The 24,863-nt window shown below is 53.9% G+C and overlaps 1 protein-coding gene across 4 annotated transcripts in view; it reads right to left on the bottom strand.

The window, feature by feature from the left end:
• PTPRU (protein tyrosine phosphatase receptor type U) overlaps positions 1 to 18,098 on the bottom strand; it is a 275,704-nt gene extending 257,606 nt beyond the window's left edge. For all 4 annotated transcript variants that reach the window (XM_034753847.1, XM_034753848.1, XM_034753849.1 and 1 more), the window contains exon 1: positions 17,888 to 18,098. In XM_034753847.1, coding sequence (XP_034609738.1) covers positions 17,888 to 17,960 — 73 coding nt within the window. In that variant the 5' untranslated portion in view covers positions 17,961 to 18,098. The remainder of the gene's footprint in view (positions 1 to 17,887) is intronic.
• Between the last annotated feature and the right edge of the window lie 6,765 nt (positions 18,099 to 24,863).

Genomic DNA, 24,863 nt, shown 5'->3' with positions numbered 1-24,863 from the left:
GGAAAACGGATGCACAGACCAACTGTGAGACTCGATGACGGGGGGGGGGCAAGTCAAAGGAGAGGACGGAACCCAAGAGTCCTGACTATTGCTGGAGAAAAAGGAACAACACAATTAAAGTGTCCCTCTGAGTCTCATTAGTTCAGTTTAACCCACACCCTATTTCCCCCCGCATGGGTTACAGGGGAGCTCAGGTCCCATTCTCCAAGCACCCTGGGATCCACACGCTGCTTACGTCCCTGTTTGCCGCATTTCCCTGTAGGTTGTGGCAGGATCTAGCACTGCTTTCCACGGATCCACAGGTCTCTCTCTACGCCCTGAGCTTTGGAGAAGCAGCACCCGTTGAAGGAAAGCAAGTCAGGCACAGACCAACCAGTCCATGCAGATGCACTCACTCAGTCCATTACATCACAGACACTTGCTGCACCTTCCACACAGTCTGCAAACAAGGAGTGTGTATGAGAGAGAGCCCAAGAGAGAGTCCCCCATGTACCCCCAGAGTGGGTACGGTACCCCCGGAGCAAGCTTTCTCCAGCACTATCACGCTCTGCCTGGACATGGAGAAGGCAGGCCAGCCACTCTGCAGGGTCCAGTCAGTCCTTGGGCCTTCGCCGACCCGCACCAGCAGCGATGTGGACACCTCCCCTGCTATGAGCTGGACCAAACGAGACCCACATTTGTTTCCCAACATCACCAAATGGCCATCGACCACAACAGCTTCCAATCGCTTCTGCTGGGCTAGATTCAGAGGTGCCGTCCCCAGAGTCCCTGCAGCACTAATCCCGTAATTCAGCTGCACCGCCCGTCTACCAGCACGGGAGCCCCCCAGACCGAATCAGGATCCCACCCCACACCCCGTCCAGCACCACCCACCCAGCGCCGTCGCCACGGCACTGCCTCGCCTCCCGTCCCCTTCCCTCCCCAGCGGGCTTGGCGGCGAATCCATTCCAACCCTCACCCGAATCACGCTGTGATCAGTGATCCAGGCACCGAGTCGTCGGTGCGGTGACCTCGCCCCTCCCCAGGAAACAAAGGATCTGGGCTCTCCGGATGTTGCAGCACATTTTGGCGAATCAATTATAACAACTCGCTGGGATGGTGATTTGGTTGGGAGAAGTGCTCCGAAGTCTGCCTGTTTCCCTAGTATCTGAACCCGTCAAGTCCATGGGAAATAGGCCAAAAGTGCCAGGAGAGCATGTCCTGATGGATGTAAAGACCGAGACGACAGCCTGGCCTTTTTGCCCTTCAAAGTACAGCAGCCCTGGAAACTGTGCAAGAGGAGCCCTGAGCCACTCAGCTCATATGGAAAGCTGAGATTCAGGAGAGTCCAAAGGCTTTCAGATCTGGGGGTCGCTTCCGCCTCTGCCGACTCCGGCCAACATCATCTAAGAAGGAAATACTTCTCTCCAGTCTCACCTGTGGAACTCACTGCCACAGGATACGGTGGCAGCAAACACCTTAGTACCTTTCAAAACCAAAGATCAAATTAAGAACAGCATCTGCCGTGATCAGAGTTAGGATAAAAAGTACAAGGGTCATCGATCCCCATGCTCCAGGCGCAGGAACCAACCAGCACCTGTCTGCAGAGACAATCCAGCATTGCACAAGCAGGAAGATTACCGTGGCTGCACGCTCTCCTCTGAGGCACAGGCTGCAAAGGCAGGAGGCTGCGCCAGACGTACCATTGGTCCGATCTGGCAACCGCTGCAGCAGAGCTCCGGGCTGGCCGTGCTATGCCACTTCCCCGACTGGAGGAGGCAGCAGTAGAATTTAGCAGCTCCGCGACTCGCTAACGGAAGGACCAACGCCGCGCGCCCTCCATTTCGAGCCCTGCAAAGGGTGCGGGCTGCGAAAGACACGTTCCCTAGTGCCAGGGAGGGGAAGCTGCTTTATAAACAGTGTTTTAAATATTAACCAGGGTAGCTCTTCTGTCGACTTCATTCTGCATATAAAAGCCGGACCTGCCGAAAATCCCAGCTGTCCTTAATTACTATGTCGAGACGCAAATCTCTTCCCAACCCACACAAGCTGGGCGTTGATCTCCTACTTTTATTATCCCCAGTCGTCATGGCGCTGAAATAGCTGTATGCAAAGGAAATTAATCCCCGAGTCATTTTAAGCTGGCTGTGCCGCTGGTTTCCCTTGGGTCCCAAATTCAACAGCAGGTTGGGAAGCACGAATACGCAGCCAGATGGAAATTGGTTTTGTAAAAACCTCCAGCATGGGGCTCCCAGGGCCGCCAGTGTGGCGACCTCCTGCCATAAGGGACACAGCCAGCAGAAGGTGCAATTCACAGTCCTTTGCGAATTGCGCGCTGGTGGAAGGAGAGCAATAGAGGGTTGAGCCCTGTATTTACCACACAACATACACTTCCTCCACATGAGACCCAAGCCATGGCCTGGAGAGATCGCCTCCAGAGTCAAGAATGAGTTTCCCGCTTAATGTCCCATTTGTTCCTTAAGGCTGACAATGAGGGGACCAGTTAGTACATGGGCCGGATGTGAACCAGAGACCTGGAGGTGAACAGACCCTTATGCTATTACCTCCATGATGAGGCACCATGCCACAGAAATGCCCGTCACTAGACGTATCAACATCAGTGGCATCCCCAGGTTTGTACATGACTGAAGGTGCTTTGTCCTCACCCTCTAGAGAAGGTCTCTTCCTGAGCCCCTTCTAAGGAAGGATAAAGTACTTGCCAGGAAGGCCACAAATGCTCCCCCTAATGGCAAGGGCTGGCCCATGGCAAAGCCCTGCAAACACCCCTGCGCTTGGACAAGCCGGCGTAGAACGCCCCAGCGTGCTTTCTGGAATCCGGGGAATGGAATCCCGCAAGGAGAGGAGCAGAACGATCGCCCCCCCAGCATGACAGCATGACTCCATGCTGCCTTGGGCATCTGCCCCCAGCCTCGCTGCCCCTAGCTATCTCTATGCCTGAGCACACCTCAAATTAAAATCCTGCCAACAGGTGGCACGTTCCTTTCGGGGTCCCAGTACAGGTTGCTGCTGTCACTCTGATCAGCAGCTAGAAGTGGCTGGGTGGAAACGGGCTGGGACTCAGTTGCCCACCCTGCCACTGATTCGCTCTGAGTTCCTGGGCAAGCCATGGACTCCCACCGTGCCTCAGTTTCCCCATCTGTTACACGGGGATAACGTTGCGGGTTAACTCTCGAATGCTCGTGAGGCGCTCCCAACCCATGGCGATGGCTACTCCTGAGAGCACCCAGACCAAACAAGGACTGGGAAAACTGGAGAGGCCACAAGGCCAGACCGGCAGCACCACTCAGAACACGGGAACAAATTCAAACACTGACCACAGAGCTACAAAGCAAATGTCAGGGCCCATCAAAAAGGCAGGTTTGGAACCTGACATTTAATCAAGTGATAATTAAAAGGTTCCCAGAGGCATTTAATAAGACAATTATAGCATGTGTTAATAATGGATTATTAAAAAGCCTATTTATGGAGGGCGAGTAGCCAGACAGCAGGGCTGGACTGCTCCGGTTCTGCAGAGGTGGTTTCATAACCATCTGGTATTTCGCCTACAAAGCAGAGGTTACCCCATAAACTACACATTTGGCATCCGTGATTTAACCCTCTCACAGCACGCTGCACGGACACCAGGCAGAGCAAGGGCCAGATGGCGCCCTTCTGGGGAATGAGAGGCATGAGACTAAAAATCCAGAGACTCCTTAGAATCCAGCATTCAAAGAGTTAAGCACAACCCCCATGGACTGGGGCTAATTAAAGGACAGGTGTTTGCCTTATAAGATCGCCTGGGTGGCAGTACATATCTCACGGACAGTGGCACATATAAAGAGTTGAAGTTCTCAGCCCAGCATCCCGGGAACGGACAGGGCTAGGCAGCCCGTCCGCTCCAGTTCTACACAGGTCTTTCTCCGTCATTCAGTCCAGAGTAGCAATAAAAACCAGATCTCTTCTTGTCCTGGCTGCTAGCATAGGTGCAGCGAGGTTGGTGGGTCTCAGCCCAGTTCCCAACTAGCAGGACTATCACCACCCCAACCAGCTCTCCAGAGAGAGGGGCAGATCCAACACCGCTTCTGTCCCCCAGTGGGGACTGTCCAGGATACTCCTTGAGAAACACTGGCAGGACAACCTGGTGGACTCTTAACCCCACGGGCAGCAGCAGGGTCAGGCACCGGACTGGGACCCAGGAGATCTAGGTTCAATTCCTGCTTCCACCACAGACTCGCTGCGTGCCTGTACCTCTGCACCCCATCTGCTGAGACTATTAACCCTTCCCTATCTCGCGGGGGCTGTGAGACGTGAATTAGCATCTGGGAGGTCCACGTGTACTCCACTGATGGGGGGCCATATATAGCTATAGGGCCTGACTTTACAGGTCCCCAAGACTCCAAATAACATCCTGGGTGCCCAGCGCTTCTGAACGCGCAGCCCAGCCCTGTGGTCAGCTTGCTCGTTGCTAGGGGCCCTAGGGCGATGGTGAACTCCAGAGAAGAGAAGACTTGAGTCTCCAGGCCCGTCAAAGCAGCACCGTTGCTGGGCACTGAAATCAGCAAGGAAACCTCAGTGCGGCATCCCACAGCCCTGCCCTTAGGACCACAGGCCTGGTAATGAGTTAGATCTACAACCTCCGGCTCCGGACCCCAGTTAACCTCTGCCCCACGCAGCTCTGCTGCTCTCCCTGTTAAAACTGCAAACTGCTGACTCGGGTACCACTGGGGGAACCGATCCAAACTCCTTTCTCCCCCCTCCGAGCCCAGTCTGCCCATCAACATGCCCCAGCCGTTAGGGCAGAGTCCTCTGAGTTTGGGAGCAGAGCCCTCCAGTTTGGGGACACCGGATCTGACCCAGAAGGCCTTCAGGCTGGTTTGCAGCAAGCCCCAAGCAGGGACCACCCCTGCCGAGCCGGGCCTGGCCTTTGGACATTATGTTCGGTCGCTTCCGATTTTAAGTGCCTGGCCCTCCGGGACGAGGGCTTGTTTGCGAGGAAAGCTCCCCCTGCAGGCTCAAAAGGCAGTCAAGAGGAAAACGCTACAGGATCCCAATCCATGGGCATTAGTGACGCTTCGGCTGCCAGGAGACGAGCAGAGGTCGAGGCCTGGGGGACAGCACCTGGCAACAGCTACCCCGGTCTCCAGGATTAGTCTCCAATGCAATGGGGCACTCCCGGGCTCCCGCGGGATGCTCCGAGGCCCAGAATCTGCTGCCCTTCCTCAGGCGAGAGACCCATCAGCGTCCATGGCAGGTAGGGCAGCAAGATCAAGCCATGGAAAAAGATATCCCTGCAGGCCAGGAGGTGACCAGAGAATCTGCCCCAACCTAAACACCCCCCGACAAGAAAGGAACAGTGCAAACCAACAGCCTCTCTCTTTACACTGGGCAAACCAAACACCCCTGAATGCCAGCAGGGCTGGGATCTGGATCTGTGGTGTCTAGGGACAGTCCCAGCAGGACAGGGGGAGGCCAGTTCAATCTGCCTTCCACACGATGCCCTCTCGGGCCACAGCGCTGGAGCTGGGATCAACAGCGAGGAAGAGAGTGGAAGGGAGGAAGCTAACGGAAGCTTTGAAGAAGTTGGGGGGGACGGGGAGACTGAACCCAAACTAGCTCAAACCCAGGCAGAGGGAAGAATCAGAAGGCCCCAGCATGTCCATAGTGGAAGAACCTGGCAGCCCCTGGGCAAACAGCCACAGTCAGCCCGGGCGATCCTGCCCCCCAGTCGGAAAGTGACGACACAACCCAATGCACCCCCAGCATCTTCCTGGCAGAGGGAAGGGTGGATACACCGGAGGGCAGAGGAGGCCCACAGGAGGTAGACCCAAGGCAGGAGACATTAGGGGAGGCAGTCAGACAGGGGATGTTGGCAGCCCCAATCAATCATGTGGAAGAGCTCCCAGATCCCACCCTACACTGACACGTTTGGCCCGTGGCCAGCCCCAGACCCCTGATCCGGAGAGCTGCCGGGCAAGGAGATGACCCTGCGGCCAGTGTGAGAGGAGCAGAACATGCAGAGCTTTTAAAGCCATTTAAAAGAAAAAAAATTAAAAGCCCCCCCCCCCCCCCCTTACCACAGAAACCAGGTGAAGAAATGGAGCCTGAACCAGGCTGTTCAGAAAATACAGCGCACATGAACATTTTACATGCCTGGCAGCTTCCCAGGGCGAGCGGCAGCCCTGGCGGGGTTAGCCTTCTCCAGCCAGGCAGAGAACAGTGACTAACTGCAGGGCAGATCACAACGAGTGTGACCCGGTTAAAGACCCGAACCCAAGTGGGGTTTTAGGGAGTGTGAAAACACCTCCTTGCTGCACAGCCTCGCTCTGGGATCTAGGAGAGCGCTCCCTACAGGACAGGCGAGCATCTTGGTGACAGGCTGGGTGCAAAGCGGGCACAGGTCTCCAAATCTAAGCCTGTTTCCTTATTGTCCGGATCACAGTAACACAGAAAGCCCTAAGAGAGATTGCCCTGGGAGCTGCACGTCTTTGCATGTTCGTACATGGAGATCACTAGCGTGCTGTAGAGTCCGACCGGAGGGGGGCCCAAGTCGTTTTCACCTGGAGGTAACTAGTTAGAACTAGTGGGAGGGGTTTGATCTTGGCTAGCCACAGCCCACCCGGCGCCTTGTCTCCACTAGGACATCACATCGTGATTGATCTCTCGTAGTAAACACACCTCCCTTTTGCGGGGACAGAAAGCGACAGGCCCTGCCCCGTGCTGGACTCACTCAAGACTTTATAGCTGCTCGTTGTCATTTTCAGGCACGTCACGGAGACAGGCAGTGATGGCCTTGCACCATGGCTGGGGGACATGGCAGCGGAGAATGCTGGCTAGGGGTTTGCCAGCCTCACAGGCCTGGGGGGCAGGGGAGAGAGAGCTTTGAATTTAGGATTTACAAAGCCAGGGGGCCCAATCTGGGTCCTGTCGTCTCCAGCCCTGGAGACAGAGCACAGAAGTTGCTGACTTTGGCCCTGCATCTGAAGGCACAGCGACCCCTAAATAACCCAGAGCTGGGATCTGTCCCCAGCGCCAGAGGGTTGCTAGCCCGGTGCCCACCCCAAACGCTCTAGGTAGAGACTGGGCGGCCAGCTCGGGATCTGGAGCCGTACTTGGGGAAGGTCCCGATCCAGCCCCATCTCTCGTCTCCTGAGCGGCCCTTGCTGGGGCTTGCTTGGGGCTCAGCTTTCACGCTCTGGCGCTCTGATGAAGACCCTGCGGGTGACGGTTGGGAAGGCGCGTTGGGGGCGGGTAAGAGCCAACCAGACTCTTTCTGACCCCTGACCCCAATCCCAGAGCCGGGCCTGACAAAGGGAACGTGTTCGCTGGGCGTTTCCCACTCACTTAGCCCAGACAATGGAGCCGCCCCAGCACAGCGAGGGGGCCCGCGGAGACGCGGTGGAGCCCAGCTGGCTTGGGGGGTCAGGACGGAGGCCACGGTAACCCTTGCACTCTGGGCCGCGTCCTCCAAACAACGCTAGCGCTGTCCAAGGGACCGGAAGACTCAAGCGGCAGCTGCCAGACTGGTCCTTTCTTACAGGCCCCACAGCAAGGGCCTGATCCTCAAACACACGCACCCAAGTCAAGGACTGATACACGCAAGCAGCGAGGGAGACACGGGCAAAGGGAGTGAATAGACTGCAACAGCAGCAGCTGATGTGGAGCGGCTCAGAGCCAGGGGCACCCGCCTAGAACACACGCAAACACCGGCTGGATACAAATTATCCCGTATTGTTCTATCACAATAGTGCCTAGAGGCTTCAACCAAGATAGGGGCCCCACTGCAGCCCCTGCCCTGAAGAGCTTTCTGTCTACACGCGGGTGGGAGGGGAAAGAGGCCCAGAGAGTTGAAGTGACTTGCCAAAGGTTACACAACGGGGCAGTGGCAGAGTCAGGAAAAGAACCTGACCCCTAGTTCCCAGTCCTCCTGACGACCAGAGGAAACAACACTCACTCAGAGCTGGGAAGAGAGATATTTGTGTTATCTAAACTGCCCAGTATCAGAACTGGACATAGGACCCAGGAAATCCCAGTCCCTACCCCCCGCCCCCCCCAACCTCTAACCGCTAGGCAACACGTCCCACACACTGCAGAATGATTCCAGGAACGGCTCCTACATGCTCAGGGGCAGCCAGCAGGCGACATACGCAGACCAATAAAAGCAGAGGACAATGCACAGGAAGGATTGGGGGTGGGGGGGGAGGGAGGAGATCCATTTGTCAATGAAAGCTACAAACCAAAATATTGTATTTGCTAATTGCGGCTAATGCAGTCAAATCCAAGTGTGAACGGCTTCGGGGTAATTATGCCAGGAGTGTATTGTGCTCGCTAAATTCCCGTGTGCCTGGAGACGGTTAGAGTACAAACAATTCAGCTGTCAAAAGAGCACCCGGGCTGGGAATGCAAAACACGGGGAGCGCAGGGAGGAGGGACACGTTAACAACCACTGTATTTCTTATTTGGCGATCAATGAAGTTTCAGGGGATCCATCAAAGCTATTCAGGAGAATGAGAGATTTGCAGCCTTTGGTTGGGTTTATGGTTTTATACGAACCAGAGCACAACCGGGGGAGGGGGAAAGCGCCATGCAATTATAACCCTGCATAGGACACCTGCTGCCTCCACGGTCCCACTGCCACTGCAGCGTGGGCCGTTCTCTGCAAACAATCTGGAGCTCGCCGATCCTGCCCGGCAGCCGCTAGCCAAGAGGCAGATTCGGATCTCGTTCCAGCCTGTGAAAATCCAGAGGAACCCTCCTGAAACTGACGGGATGACTCTGCAATTACACGGACGCAGCCAAGACCAGGAACCAGCCCACCGTGTCTAAATGGCTGAATTTAGGCTTCGTTTCAGGCTTCCATTCCTGCCCTCACCGCCAACCCACCTGCTAGGGAACGGAAAAGCAAATGGCTGGCTCTATTGCAGCCCTCCATAAGGGCATGTTCTCCCTCACCCTGAGCAGAGGGCTGGATAGCAGGCACCCAAACTGGCTGACCAGAGGTGCGATTGCCTCTAGCGGTTCCCTAATTCAGGGGCTGAATCAGAGGCCAGTTTGCAGTGGTTCGGCGATCCAGTACATCCCTCCTACAGGCTGCCTCCTTGCACTCCTGCAGCTAAGCATTCATCTAAAGAAAACATACGTCTCTGCCCCTTAAGGCTGCAAAGGTGTTTTTCCAGATGTGAGCCGGAGGTAACGCGCTGCAGCGGCATCTGCCCGGGCCTGCAGACCGCCTCAGACAATAGCTCCGAGAGGGGTGGAACATGCTCCCATTCGTCGCAGTGGAGCGTTGACTCTGAAACATAATGATGCCAATTCAAAAGGTCCACACTGTTAACTATGTCTCTGCTGCTCCAATCGCCAAAGAAAGGAGAGGAGCAATCCAATGCCTTCCCCAAACCCAAGGCAGGTTTAAAGTCTTCTACCTGGCTAGTTTTGATTCTAAGCTACACTTGAATCAGTTTCCTTCCTCCTTAAACCCCCATCACAGCCACCACTGCCCTTTCGAGTCAATGAACAATGCTCCTTAGCAGACCGGAGGGGCTTGAGCCCCTTTGAATTCAAAAGTTAATCTCCCCAACTTTACAATCCCCTTGCGAAGATCTCTCCATGGGCACTGGCTGTGCTAAACACAATACAAATATATGTAGACAGTTTAGTCACTGTAAAATTTTAATGAATAGCAAGAATTACAATGTGCTCTGAAGGGAAGGAGGACGCGTCCTCTCTGGGTTGGAGCTGGGGGAATGGGAGTCAGGACTCCTGGGTTCTGTTCCCAGCTCTGGGGAAGGAGTACAGTCTTCTAGTGTTTATAGAGGACAGACTGAGGACCTCGGTCTCCTGGGTTCTATTCCTGGCTCTGCCACAGATTCACTCCAATCCCAAGTGAGGCCTCTGTGCCTCAGTTTCCCTCACTTGTAAAATGGGGTAATGAACAACTCCAGTCTGCTTTGCCAGGGTGCTGCAAGAGGATTCCAGGAGTCTGACAAAAAACACAAGATACACACTGCGAGGCCCGGAGGGGGGAGAAAAGAGGTGCTCCCACCAAGCAGCACTCAAGCTGGGACCAGTAATCAAATCCAGGGCTCCCATACGGCAGTGCCGCATGCTCAACGAGCAGGATAACCCTTCCCGGCAGAAGCCCTCAGGCTGCGGGAAGAACACTGCAGCAGCAGCTCCCGCCGCCTTTCACCATCCCTTAACTAAAGGCAGGTTCTAGGCCTCGGCTAATGGAGGATTTTACGGCTGTAGCTGGTTCCATCTGCCCCCCTCCTCTTTGGGACGGCTCTTGTCGCATCCGGGCGGCCGGCTGAGCCTGCCAAGAAAACTGCTAACAACAGAGTCAAGCGCTGGCTCCAGACAGCTATTTTTCCGCCGGCCAAGCGTCGCGTGTTCCAAGACCCCACTGCTCGGCAGCTGACTGGAATTTTACCAGCCCCAAATGCACGGGGTGAGAACCAGCTTGACACCAACAGGGGAACGGCTCCATCTATACAGGCAGCGGCAGGACGGATCCCAATCTGGCCAGCCAAGGAGCAGAGCCCTGGGGGGCAGGAAGCCAAGGGAACTTAAGAAAAGCAATGCATCCCCCAAGGGGGCTTCATAAGCCTTCAACGTCACAGGAGGATTTTAAGGGAGTGAGCAGGGGAATAAGGCACATTATGGGCCAGATTCTGCTCTCTTTTACAGTGGGGTAAATCCCAGAGGCATAGGCGCTGACGTTGATTTTTCCCCAGGGGTGCCCCACTCCCGCTCTGCCCCGAGGCCCTGCCCCCACTCCACCCCCTCCCACCCACCCAACAGCTGATCAGTGGCACTGCCAAACCCCTGTGGTCGGTGGGTGCTGAGCACCCACTATTTTTTTTTCCAGGGGTGCTTGAGCCCCGGAGCACCCAAGAGTCGGTGCCTATGCCCCAAGTAACTCCTCTAACATCAATGAAGCTCCTGTGGATTTACACCAGCGTAACCAAGATCAGAATGGTCTGGCTGCACCTTCACGGCAGCTCGGCATCCATAGAAAGCACTTGGCAGAGGCTGGCAAGTGCCATTCGTTTCATTGTACAGATTGGGAAACTGAGGCACAGAGCGGGAAGTGACTAGTCAGGGGTACACGGGAGGCAGGAATAGCCCCCTCAGGCCCTGGCATCTAGACTGGAGCACTATGTGTCTTGCCTTTATCTTTTTCCAGTCTGAAATAATCTAGACTCACCGTATTTCCTCTCCGTTTCCCAGCACATAAACAGCACCATCCATTTACACAGCACTTCACCAAACCAGATTCAGATGCATTTCCTGCTTCTGGCCATATGCAGATCTGCCTTCCTCCGGGCGTTGGACAGTTTCATTTGAAGCGTGTACACACACACGCACGTTACACTCCCCAAAGAGTCCATAATAAAAACCCTTTTCTACCTCCTGTGTTGAGCTGACGTCGTCTCGCTGTGAACAATGGTAAGGTTACAAATCCCCCATTATTATCCTTTTATGAGCCCATTACAGGCTGCGGTGGATTATAGATGTGATTATTGGAGTTTAGTAAACTGGCAAAATAAATCTGTGTACACACACTGGAGCGCTGAAACAGTGCCTGAAACAGTGGGAGGAAGAGACACTGCACAGAGGAAAGGCAATCCAGTTGCATTAATTGGGCTTTGCTGTTCCCTGCCCCCAGACGCTGCAGGACAGACCCAGTCTTTCAGGCCTTTGCAGGAGAGGGGTAGCATGGTCCAGTGGGTAGAGCACCGCACTGAGAATCAAAAGACCCAGAGTCTGTGCCCAGCTCTGCCACTGATCTGCTGGGTGACCTTTGGCAAGTCACTTCAACATTCTGTGCCTCAGTTTCTCCCTCCTTTGTCTGTCTCGCCTATTTAGATTGTAAGCGCTTCAGGAAAGGGACTCTCAGAGTGTGTGTGTGTGTACAGGGCCCAGTGCAGTGTGGTCCTGATCCTCATGTAAGGCCTCTAGGTGCTACTAATAATTAATAATCACCCTGGGAGGTGCCCAGCCCTGCAGTGAGTGGGAAATGCTCAGCCCCTCTCAAAATCAAGCCTTTGGAGCAGCAGTACATACAGACAGCTCCCTAGCTCTCCCACACTCACCAGTGGATTCTGGCAGAAAGCCAGAGAGCAGTCCTGAATGCCCACCACGATTAACAGGCCAGTTACCCCAATCACGAGCCCACAGTGGTATTTCCCTCCCCCCCTTCTCAGCCACAGCATGGCTCTCTTTGCAACAGGTGCCTCAGCAAAAGCTGGACATGTTCCTTTCCACCCCCTGATCATTTGTTAGAGAGCAAGGTGACGGCTGCTGGGAGTCCCAGCTACTTCACAGTTCAGTGATCCATCATCCCCAGTAATGCTCTCCAGTATTACAGGTCATCATTTTATGGCCAGTGGCCACCGGTGAAATCAATTAACCAGTGTGTGGACCACATGCAGGTTCCTTTGCCTTTAAAGGCAAACACGGCACGTCAGATAGGGTGTTGGCTGTTTGGCAGAGTGGTCTAATAGCTCCGGGCCAGGATGCCTGAGTCCTATTCCCATCTCTACCACCGACTCACTTCGTGAGGCCTTGAGCAAGTCACTTCAGCCCAGATTCCCAAAGGTATTTATGCACCTAACTTCCATGGGAATCAATGGGACCTAGGTGCCGAAATTTCTTTGTGCATCTGGGCATTCCCCTCTCCGTGCCTCAGTTTCCCCATCTGTAAAATTAGGGTAAATCAAAACCTGCCTCAGCCAGCCATGCAGCAAGACCACGCAACATTTTGCTCTTCTATAGCCCCATCAACTCCCTTCAAAGTGTTTTGCAAACATTAGTTAACTGAGCTCACAGTGCCTGTGGATATGGGTGAATATCCCAGACTTAAAGATGGGGAAACTGAGGCACAGAGTGGTAAAGGTCCAGATCCTCAAAGGTATTTTGACACTCCTATTGGGACTTAGGTGCCTAAATACCTTTAAAGATCTGGGCCAAAGTGACATTCTGTCACCCCAAGAGACAGTCCAAGCTCTTTGGACTCCCACTGCTGCTTTATTAAACTATTAGGCCACGATGCCTCTGGCATCAGGACCCGACACGGAGCCCATTCAGAATCAATACAAGCCTTTCCTTTAATGGCAACGGGGTGTGGATCAGGCCCACAGTGCCTATAAAGTGTCTGGAGAGCCTCTGAAAAACTCTGATTGCTCACTAATTAAGAGTTAGATTTCAATTACAATCCAGGAGCAGCAAATTACTGGGCTTGGAATGTCTCCAGCCACCTTCAGATGCTTTGTGGAGCTCTGATCCCCGGCAAGGTGGGGGGAGCAGGAGGGCTCCTGTCTTGTGGAGAAAGCCACAGAGCTGCCACCGGACTAGCACCTTGGCACTCTGTGCTCACTTGACTAACGGCCTTAAAAATAATCCTCGTAAAACAGGGCTGTGCAGAAAGCCACGTCGAGTCTCCGTTTGGGAAGATCATTATTAATACATGAAATCTCTCCGGGCCTCCTAATTACAGCACCCACCATTCTGGCGACGTCTGGAAAAGTTCACTGACCCTATTAATGTTCAAGCCAAACCGGCGCTCCACGCCCACAAACGTTTCCCAAGAAAGCCGAAGCCGTGTCTGAACTGTTGTGAAATTTCCCTCCCCCCTCCACACACACACACACACACACACACACACACACACACAAACTCTCTGTTTTGTTTATTCCTCCTTGGGTAGGTCACTTTCCTCACAGGTTGAGTTTACGCTCCCATGCCAGCAGGGGCCAAGGACATATTTCCAAGACAGCAGCTTTTCTTGATTTTAATGTGGCCCAAGGGGAGGGGGAAATGCTTCTTTGGTAAAACTCTTTCTAATTAGATCCCAATAAAGACAAACTATCAAGCAAATTGTATATAAAAATGTAACAGCAGAGTCCTTTAGGAGAGAGTTTTTGTTCGGAAGCCTGCGGGAGGCATTAGAACCTGCTCAAATTGCCCAAAGGCCACTCCCCTCCCGGTTTAGGCCTCCAGGAAGACACACAGCAGGGAAAGGGGAGAGAAAACTGACAAATCAGTGCCCAGGTTACATTGCAAGGATGCAGCTGACCATTCTGTTCTGCAGGGATGAGCCTCAACTACAAGCCCTATTCCTAACCCCCTCGAACACGACAGAGAGCAAGGGTGGATCCAAATCCTAACCCGATCCCAGACCCAAATCCAGGCCCCGAACCTGCCATCAGGTCCAAGAGGGTGGCCCCCGGAGGAGCTGAATGTGGCAATGGCTGCAGGATCTGAATGACTTCGGGCTTCTCTGTACAGGGCCGAAGCAGAGCCCTAAAAAGCCAAACACACACGAGATCCAAATTGTGCAGCACAAGCTTTTCTCTGGCTGGAGCCCCCCTCCCTGCTAAAATCCCATCAGCTGGCATGTTTATGCTCCAATCCATTTGCTCTGAGAACGATTAGAATTTGGCAAGCCTTCCCCCTGCCCCCTTTTAGGTTAAAAAAACAGCCCTGTGATTCAACTAAAGTTATATTTCCTGGTTGTGCTGTGGGAAAAAGAGGAAGGACTGGTAATGGTAATGGCCAAGATACTCAGAGCAATACACGCAGCTGGAACTTGGATACAAAGGGAGCCAGCCCTTGTATAAACACACACAGGTCTTTCACAGTAACCACCCAAAACACTCCCGCTGACAATGGGATCACTGCAGCATTTTAACCATCACTGCATTCCGAGCGGGTGTTCGCATCCAGCAACTCCGCTACCATCAGCCCAATGGTGTGGGCTGCTGATAGAGCATCCGCCTCAGCTTCCCCCGATTTTGTGCATTTCGGTGCCACCTACACATTCTTTAACCTGTTGATTGCTGCATCCCCTACCTACCCAATGTCCCTGCATTGCTGCCACACGTAGCCAGTACATCCCCTCTAAAGTACCACCCGTGGGTTGGGTTTGGAGGGACGTTATAACAAACCGACAGCTATCTGAAGGGTGTAAACACAAGGAGGAGAGGGATTATTTCGGGTAGTTCACAGGGTGTAGATGCAAGAGCACTGGGATGAATTAAGAAAGGGAGAATTTAAACATAAGAGAAGGAAAACATCCTGACAGCAACTCCTCCTACATTGTGGACTGGCCTCGAAGGAGAGCGGTGGGAGTCCCAATCTAGGGACGTTTAAAACAAGACAGGATGAACACACAATAAGAAGCAAACTTGCCCTGGCCAGGCATGGGGCTGAATGGTCCTCTCCATCGAATTTCTAGGACTCAGCAGAATATGGGGGGGGGAGGGGTCACTGAGTTTTTTGTATTTAATTTCCTTATCTATTGACAAACAAACAAAAAACACCCACTGTCTTTCCCAGAAGGATCTGCCACGGGCAAGAGATCCTGTCTGTTCCAAAACCCACCTCACATCATTCCCTCTTCCAACCCTAGCCCAACGGTCCCTCAAAATAGTGCACAGGAACGGCGTTAATAAACCCACCGTTTTGACCGGGGAAAAAGTACACACACATAAGGTCAGAGGGTGACCAAAACCAGCCAGATGTGTCTGAAGCCACAGGATGTGAACTAAGGATCAGCAAAATCTCAGACGGAAAAACAAGGATCCTCAGGGGTTACAGAAACATCCAAAATTGGGAGCCAATAAAATACAATGCGTGTGTGCGCACTGTATATACACCCACTTGCATTGAACTCATCTCTTCTAAACAGCCTGCCTCTGGGCTGAGGCTTTGTCCAGGAAGCTTCAGCCCTGAGAATCTCTCTTCCTTCTTTTAACAGCACATTTATTAACTGCCTGAGAAATAAGGTTTGTTATGCAAGCACTGCCACAGCCCCCTACATGCACCTTAACGGCGGGGACGTAAAAAGAGACCGGGCATGAGCAGAGCAGAGAGACTCAGAAATCCTGTAAGACCCTCCCCAGCCTCAAACCTCACCTTGCAGCTAGCAGGGATCAGAGGTAAAGTTGAGGCTCATTCGCTTGCTCTAGAATAAACCTGCCTGCAGAATGCACACCTCTATTGAAAACCTTGCCTGCTCTTTCGTTTGACTGACACAGCCGGAGAGGAGGATACAGCTGGCATCGTCAACAACATTTCAGAGCTCTGCCTTCCAAATGGAATAACTGTCGCCCTGTTGCAATGGGTAATGAAATGCAGCCAGGATCTAAGAGACTTTGTTTCCCCCTCATCGCTTGATGCCCTGAGAACAATTATACGTGCAACATGCATTATCACGCCTGCATTTGGCCTCTAGCAGGCTGCACACCCCAGCCTTATCTCTTCATTAGCAAAAGCTAGCAGGGTTCCCCAAACAGCGAAGGCTGTACATGAGTCACACAAAGGAAACCGGCCAGCTCAGGTGTGGATAAGGGAGGGTTTTATAAATCTCCTAAATAAATGCAACAATGAAAGAAAGATGGGGAGACTCTCCTATCCGAGAGAAAATTGCTTTCTGGCTGCAACCAGTTTATCCCTCTGTCCCACCTTCACCGGATCCTCAACTCAAAACCTCGGGGTAGTTTTCCAGCAGGAGAAACGGCAGTAAAAATGTAGCACCTCAAATAAACAGCGTAAATTAACTTGTTTTGCAGGATGAACATTTGATGATTATTATTAATATGAATCACGGTGGAGAACTGAGTGTTAATTTTGACAGCCCAGACACTACAGTGAGGAGCAATTTAAAAGAAGAGCGCAGTACTCAAACACCGTCACTCAGTGCCTTTTCTTTGCTAAAGGCCTTTCATTTTTTCCAGTTTCTTCCTGCTAGTGAGGGGAGGGAGGAGAGGACCGGGATCTCTGTTGAGCATGTCTAGGAAAACACAGGCAGGCTGCTCAGAGCTCAGCAGAGTGCATGCTGCAAACACAAACCCGGCCATCGCCACATAAGTTTGCAGACTTGAGCTTCCCAACTCAGAGGTGGCTCTGCTCTCAGAGCCGGGGTTCAAAGTGCATCTATGTCTTCCTGATCAAGGTTACTTTAAAAAAAAAAAAGTCTGGCATTGTGTGTCTCTCGCGGCCAACAGAGATGGAGGCTCAGGAAGGGGGGAAGTTGCCCGGCTAGTGATCCCGCTGCTGGGAACTGCAGTCTGGCGTTTGTAAGCAGCCAAGCTCCCGGCTCTCCCGCTAGGATACAGCCAGCAGGAACCCCCTGCCCCCAGCTCCCGAGAGCGGCTGAAATCCGCTGCAATAAAGACTCCGGAGAACTTTCCCCCCAGGCAGCCCTCATAACAGCGCTAGGAGTCGGTCGGGCAAAGGCAGATCCTGGGGGGGCGCTGGGAAGGTAAATAATTAAAAACAGAGGGAGAGGAGCGGGGGAGAAAACCCACTTCTCACGCGAAACACTTTCGCGTCTGGGTTTGCAAGTTGGCCGGTGAGCACCGGAGCATTCCCGTGCAAGCTACGCACAGACCTGCAGCTGCCCGGCTCCATCATAAATAACCAGACCACAAAAGCTACCCGCCCAGGCAGGAGGGGAGCCATGCTTTGGGGTTTCTCTTCCTTTCAAAACTAAAAAAGGCAAGCCCGTCGCCAAGAGGCAAGAAAGCAGATCTCCGAGACCTGCCAGCGCCCTGACCCACCAGCCATGCCCGGGGAACTCCCGCTACCTGAAACGCGGGGCTCGCCGGGGGGAGGACGAGAAGTTAAAACCCGCTCACTGGAGTGTCTCCTCGGCGGGTTAATATTTCAGCAGCCCCGCGGGCTGCAACAACAAACTTCCCTGAGCCCCACGCCCAGCCCAAGCCCCTGGTCAATTGCAAGGCGGGCAAGTCAATTTCCATCCCCCGCTTCCCTCCGGCACAAGTTCGCAGGAACGAGTGGGGGGAGAAAGATACACAAGTTGTGCAGGAAAGAGAAAAGGGAAAGGCAGCTCCCCCAGGGAGAGACCCCGGGCAGGGCAGGGGAAGGGACGGGGCTGAATTCTGACCTGTCGGCGTCTCGGTCTCCAGAGCGCAGATCTGGAAGGTTAAAACGAAGATCAAAGCCCGAGCGCGGTGCATGGTGCATTAGCTACACGGGGACAGTCCGGCCCCGGCCCCCGCTGGCTCCCGGGCTCTCAGGCAGGCGGAGGGAAGCGGCCGGGCGAGGCTCCTCATGCCTCAATTCCAGCCGAACTAGCAGCCGCCGGAGCGGGGCTGAAACCTCCAGCCCAGCGCCCAGCTGACGTCAGGCTGGAGCGAGGGAAAGGGGCAGGATAGCAAAGGCAGAGGGTGCCTTCTGCTGGAGGAAAAAAGCAAAGACAGCCGGAGGAGAGCCGGGGCTGCACCTGGGCTTTGCCAGCCCTAGCCCGGTGGGGGGGGGGGTTTCCATTTGCGGACCCCTAAAAGGTTTCGAAGGGAGATGCGGATCCCTTGGGGCATCTTGGACAGAGTCTAATATCAGGGGGTCGCCCTGTTCGCCTGTAGCCACAAAAACAACGAGGCGTCCGGTGGCACCTTAAAGACTAACCGATTTATTTGGGCATAAGCTTTCGTGGGTAAAAAAAACAAAAAAAATCCACTTCTTCAGATGCTTCCGATTCTTTAGACAGAGTCGGTAGTCCCCGCGGGGTCCACAGGCTGAAAACCGTTGCCCTAGAGCATCCAGCCACTCCGCAATCATAACCGCAATCCGTCTAACATCCCCAGGCCCGGCAGCTTTAGCAAACACCCCACTACCACCACCTTCCGGTTTGTATCCCCACCTCGGGTCTTGTGGGCAGACCCAGGCAGGCGGGCTGGCGGTGGGAATTCCCATCCTTTGGTGCAGACAGCCGGCAAAATGCAGGAAACTGGCACGTTCAGGTTGGGCTAAGATCGAGTGTTAGGGGCTACGTGCAGTACCCGGGAGGTATGTCCTGCCCTGGCGGGGATGGGAGCTTTCGGTACAGAGCTCCTCCATCTGTACTCTGGTGTGAGAAGGCCTACAGGGACTCACTTCCATGGGGCGGGCGTAGACATAGGTATATGGATGGCAATCAGTCGGTAACTACTACACTCATATCATTGGCCTGCCAGTTTACTGTATTACAACAGCCCGCAGAGGGCCCAGCTCAGCCCAGCCTGCCAAGTGGTGCATATACCCATAGCAACGGACTCTCCCTGCCCCCAGTACTTACAGTCTAACTGGGTCAGACTGAGAGGAAACTAGACACCTGTTAAGGTCACACAGCAGGTCAGGGGCAAAACGTGGACGAGAACTCGCCTTACCCAGCGTCTCATCTAGTGCCCGCTTCCCTGGGTCAGATTACTGCAGGCTACCTCCGAGGAGCTCTGCACTCCCGCCAAGGCCCTGGACACCACAGTGCTCTGTTGCTAACATGCCACGTGCATGCGCCTGGAGGAGCTGGGGAAAGTCCCCCTTACACAATGGGCCAGATGCTCGCTCAGATAAAGAGTCAGACTGACACATTCCCTGAGCTCAAGGCTGATCCTCTCCAGGTTTTTAGCTGGAGCCCCGTCTATGGCCTAGCCGGCCAGGAGGGCCCAAGATCCCAAAGCACAGGTGGGCAGACCCCTGTGCCCTCCTGGCGCTCCTGTGGAGTCGCTGAGTTCCATGTGGGCACAGCAGTGTGCTCGGCTCAGGGCATCAGGTTTCAATAATAGTTCTCAGATGGGGCATTTGTTTGAAACTTCATGGCCAAGAACGCAGAGACTTCGGGCAGGGTTTGTTATAGACACTGCAGCGTAACCACTTCCTCCCATGCAGTCCACTGACCCGCACACACCCAATGCAGTGAATAGGTGTGGGAGTGGTGGGGCGAAGAGGCGGGAAATACATTCTGATAATACTTAGCGAAGAAATATGCCTCTGGATCAAAGGGAAGGTGAAGAAGGTGGGCTGGAAGAGGCCTCAGGGAGACGATATACGCCAACATTGTGACAGAGAGAGCTTGAAAGGAAACAAACCCTGGTGTGGCTATGAGTGGTATTCATTAGATGCAGATCCGAGGAAGCCAAGATAACTAGGAGCAAGAAAAAGGGCGAATACCAAGAGAGCAAATCCCTACCCCTTCCCGATAAAAAGGGGAGGCAGGAGAAAGCAAACAGCATCCAATCTCTAGGTCAAACTCAGGCAGCAACAAGGCGTTGACTGAATCAGCCCTGTGGAGGGCTAAGAAGCCGTTTCCAAGGAGTGGGGCAGATTGGCTCATTTGTGGGCACTGATGCCAAAGTCACTGTGGGCTGACATCCTCCCCGGTCCCTTTTATGGAGGAAAATGGTTTTCCAAACGCTCTGTGGTTTTTTTGCGCCAGGCTGTCAGTGCAATCTGTGATTCGTTTGTGGAGCTGAGGCTCTGATGATAAATGGGGTGGAAAATTAGCTAATTAAACAGATAAAAAAAGGCAGGTAACATTACGGCTGTGCCTTGCTCTGTCTGGTGCGGGGGTGGAGGGGGGATTGTGTTGTGGGCATTCTTAACGGACTGCGAGGCTTCTTTGCACAGCTGTGAAAAGGACAGTGGTGGAGGCAGTGTGTGGGGGTGTTGGGGAACAGATATTTGTGAGGGTGGGTGAATGCAGTAATTGTGTGTTTGTGGTGAGTGGGTCTGCGCAGAGATAGTTATTTAAAAATGGGGGGGGGGGGTACAAGGGAGCTTGCTTTTGAGTGTGCGTTTAGAAACAACCAAACTACACACACACACCCAGGGTGCGGGTGGGTGCACGTCTTTTGCAGACAGCCCCACACCGGCTTTTACACCTGGTGACTTGGCCAACCGGAGTCTCCCCAGCCTTTGGCTCTCCTGCCAGCATGTCAGGAAGAGTTGCTCCGCCCACTGAGTGCACCTTGGCCGTGGGGCTCTTTGGGATGCCGGGCCTCAGTTGTGAATGCCAAGTACTTGGGAATCTGGGTCTGAGCTCTTTGGAAATCTGCCTCTTGGGGTCTCCTGGTGTAGGAGGGCTGGAGGGTTGGGGCTAAGCCCCAAACAGAAGTTTTTCCAATATTTGTTGCTCGAGTGGATTCCACTTTCTCGGCTGTCTGGTGACTGACACAGCAGCTCAGATGCAGGGGTGATGGGTGCAAGGGAGATGCATTACATGGACAGAACTGCTCCATGGGGACAGTTACCAAGGAACAGATTTAGGTCCCAATCCTGCAAAGACTCACATATGCGAGTACCCTGACACGTGAATAATCCCACGGGACTCACTGGGGTGAAACAGCTCTGCAGCGTGTTAAAGCCCTGGACACAATCAGACACACAAACGCACCCGGGTGGGCACGTAGGTGTGCACGCCACATACATGAGTGTTTTGACTGAGTCCGGAGGAGGAGAGCAGTCCTTTGCTCCTGTTCACCTGGACTCCACGTCACACAGCTAAACATACGGGTGTCATTCACACCTGCAAACGCACCAGGAAAATCCCCAGCCCTGCCGAGGCACGCCACGTCCTCTGCATTGCTTGGTGGTGCCGGCAGATACGAGGTGCTTTATCCAGTTTCTGTTCTGTCCCCTCCCCCCTTCCCCACTTGACCACCAAATACCACTCAGCGCACAGAGGCAGCCCTGCCACTTTTGCAAACTGGGCTTGTTTGTTTGTTTGTTTGTTTGGGGGACGGGGGCAGATCCATCACAGGCCACAAACCCTCTCAGAAAATCATACCACCAGGCCAGCCCGGCAGGAGGGTTCCACTTAACTACTTAGAGTTGCATAGGCACAAGCCCCGTCCAGGGACCAGCCAGTGCTGGGGCCGGGCCACCGACTAGCATGGCTGCGGGAAAGATGCTCTCTTTCCAGCGGCAGCACGGACACGGAGCTACTGGACTGGGAGTCAAGAGACCTGGGAGCTGTTCCTGGCTCCTCCCCCAGCCCTTTGTGTGGCCTTAGGCAAGTCACTTCGCCTCCCTGTGCCTCTGTTTCCCCCTCTCTCCCCATTGGACTGTCAGCTCACGGGAGCAGGGGCTGTCTCTTTTCATGTGCATGTGTAAGTACCTAGCACAATGGGGCCCTGAGCTTGGAGCCTCTAGGAGCTATTGTAAGAGCAATAAAGGCAGGGCCGGTGGCCTCTGCCTAGGACAGCGTATCCTTGGCTGGCAGCCTGAATCAATGCACCAGACCCTAGGCTAGGTGTCAGGAGACCAGTGACCGCAGGGCAACAGCCCAGAAGACCAGCCATCTCATCTTGGTTCTGCCACTTCTGTACGGTGACCTTGGGCCAGTCACCCCACTGCCCCGTGCCATCTGTATAATGGCGAGAATGCTGCTGGTTCTCCTTGCTAAAGCGCTTTGCGATCTATGTATGAAAAGGGTCAGTGAAGAGCTGTGCGCTGTGATTGCCCACGTGCCCACGCCAAACACTAACACTTCGGAGGGCAGTGAGGCCGTGTGCAGCAGTAACCCAGCGAGGGGCTATTTGAAGGGTGGTTACAGTCAGGAAAGCGATACATCCCAGCACCTTCTCCCTCCTCGTGTCTGTTCCCCATAGGACCATCGGTTACGCCTGGATTCCCTTCCGACTCACGCAGCTTCAGCTGATCCGGCAGCTCAGCTCCCCTCGCAGCCTCTTCTCCGGCACTGCTGACTTGAGAGGCGGAAGTATCCCGGCTACATGCTCAGATAAAGGGGACGCCCTTAGGAATATCACAGCTAACAAAGGAAGCCCGGCCTGGTGGTTAAAGCACAAGACAGCTGTGTCTTCTCACCTCTGCCTCTGACTCTCTGTGACCTTGCACAAGTCATGTGGGTACAAGGTTTCCAAAGAGCTCAGCTGCCCTTTAGACCCCTAAGTAAGGGGTGATTTTCATCAGCGCCCAGCCCCCAACACCCGCCTAACTGCGCTGAGCTGCTTTGGGAAATCTGCCCCAATTTTGGTCACTGAGTCCTTTGAAAATCCTGGCCTTAAACTGCTCCGTGCCTCAGTTTCCCCAATCTGTAAAAGGGGGATAATGCTATACCAAATCTCCAACCTCCTAGGACTTCCTGGTCATCACCATGCGTGAAATTCACCCCCATGCAGAGAGCCGACATGGCCCATTTAAACCCCAGGCGAATAGGCTTCAGTGGGACTGCACTGGCTTCATGCCGGCCCCTCTGCACAGGGCTGGGTTTCACTCAGACCGTCACAGTGAGGACAGACTCGCCGACGCAGCCCCAAAACACCTGTGCTAAAGGCCACAGATAGGAAATCACTCTGTCCCCTCACAGCAGCGAGTCCCTTCACGGCAGGGCTCAGCCAAACGGCTGGTTTGGAATTACTGCCTGGGTCCGATTCTCCTCCCACGATTCACCCTCGTATCTGTCCTGGGAAGACAGAGAAGGAGTGAGGTGCAAGGCCACACCTTCCGAGCTGGAGACGGTTGGTGTGCTACTGTCAGGCTCATCCCTGCCTCGGTCGCTGTAGTTTCAACAAGGGGCTTCATTTTAAAGATGAATTTTTCCTGGGAGCTAAGGAACGTGTGCCAAGTAAATCATCTCGAGTGATCCGGGGTGGTTTAATTTACTGGGGCACGTGGAAAACCCAAGGCCCTCGCTGGCTGAATCACGTCTAAAAATAATAACTCATCTCACAGCTGCAAAGGTCTAGAAGAGGCGTGTGGGCCCGTCCAACTGTTCGATGAACCCCTGGCGCGGCTCCGTCTCTCTCGCTCGAGGGGTTTGCTTTTTAATATCTATTTCTCTGCCAACCTGCAGATCGATAATTGAAGCATGACTCATCCATCTTAATCACTCGCCGGCTCCAGCCCACCCTTCTCCCTCGCGGACCTCCTGCCTGCCTGCCTGGAGACTGACAGCCACCCTCGTGGGGGGAGGCGAGGGCCATCCACAGCTTCCCATCAGCAAAACACCCACCTCTCACAGAGCACTTTTTATCAGCAGATCTCAGAGCACGTTACAAAGGAGGTCAGTCTCATTACCCCCAGTTCACAGAGGGGAAAACTGAGGCCTAAGCTCACCCAACAGGCCAGGGAAAGAGCGAGGACTAGAACACATCTCCCAAGCCCCTAGGAATATCACAGCTAGCCACTAGGCTATGCTAGCCTCTGGGTAACTGTGCCACACTGGTGCTGTTTCTTTAAATCTGTAGCAGAAAGCCAGGCCTGAGAGGGCTGGGGAAGGTTCTCGGTAGATGCTCAGCAGCATTTGTAGTAACAGGGGTAATCCTGGCTTCCTTATTCTAGCCATCTCTGTCCCAGGGAAAAAACAAACTGCAGAGTGCAGCCCTGGCTCGGGACAGCCCCATGTCGGGGGCTCTGTATTTAGCTTCTTTCGTGCCAGATCCGGTTAAACGATGAGCCGCTGAGCCTGCCTGGGGTCATTCCCCAGCAAAACCATCCTGCCAACGGCAGCTCAGCTGACAACGCTGCTGACGATGCACAAGCCGGAGCAGAATCCAGCTCGCTCTCTGTACCACCTCTGTGGGGATAACGGGAGACAGAGCATTAAAGGCAACAGGTAGAACTTTGATAGTTCACAGGGCAGAGACAACCAGCCACAAGGGGCCTTAATTTACAGTCACTTTCCTCGTACATTTCGATCCAAACTAGATACATTTCTCTGAGACAAGACGGGGATGACACCAGTTATGATTTCACCTGCTCTCTGATGCGGGTAAGTTTCCAATCCCAGCTGGCCTTGCTGTGTCCCCCCTCCTCCCAGCTTGTAAAGGGCATCTTGTAGACGGGACATGGGCCGGGGGCCTGTCGGAGATCCCAAGCCAGCCCCTGTCCTGCTGTAACACAGAGTCAACCAGGGGAGGAATAGCTCAGTGGTTTGAGCACTGGCCTGCTAAATCCAGGGTTGTGAGTTCAATCCTTGAGGGGACCACTTAGGAATCTGGGGCAAAATCAGTACTTGGTCCTGCTAGTGAAGACAGGGGACTGGACTCAATGACCCTTTGGGGTCCCTTCCAGTTCTAGGAGATATGATGTCTCCATATATTATTAGCATCTAAAACAACCAAAACGTGCTCCCAGGACCAGGT

This window comes from Trachemys scripta, chromosome 20, assembly GCF_013100865.1.
Source record: "Trachemys scripta elegans isolate TJP31775 chromosome 20, CAS_Tse_1.0, whole genome shotgun sequence".
Classification (NCBI taxonomy): Eukaryota; Metazoa; Chordata; order Testudines; family Emydidae; genus Trachemys; species Trachemys scripta.
Note: the sequence above shows the minus strand (reverse complement) of the source record. Positions and strands in the feature narration are given on the sequence as shown.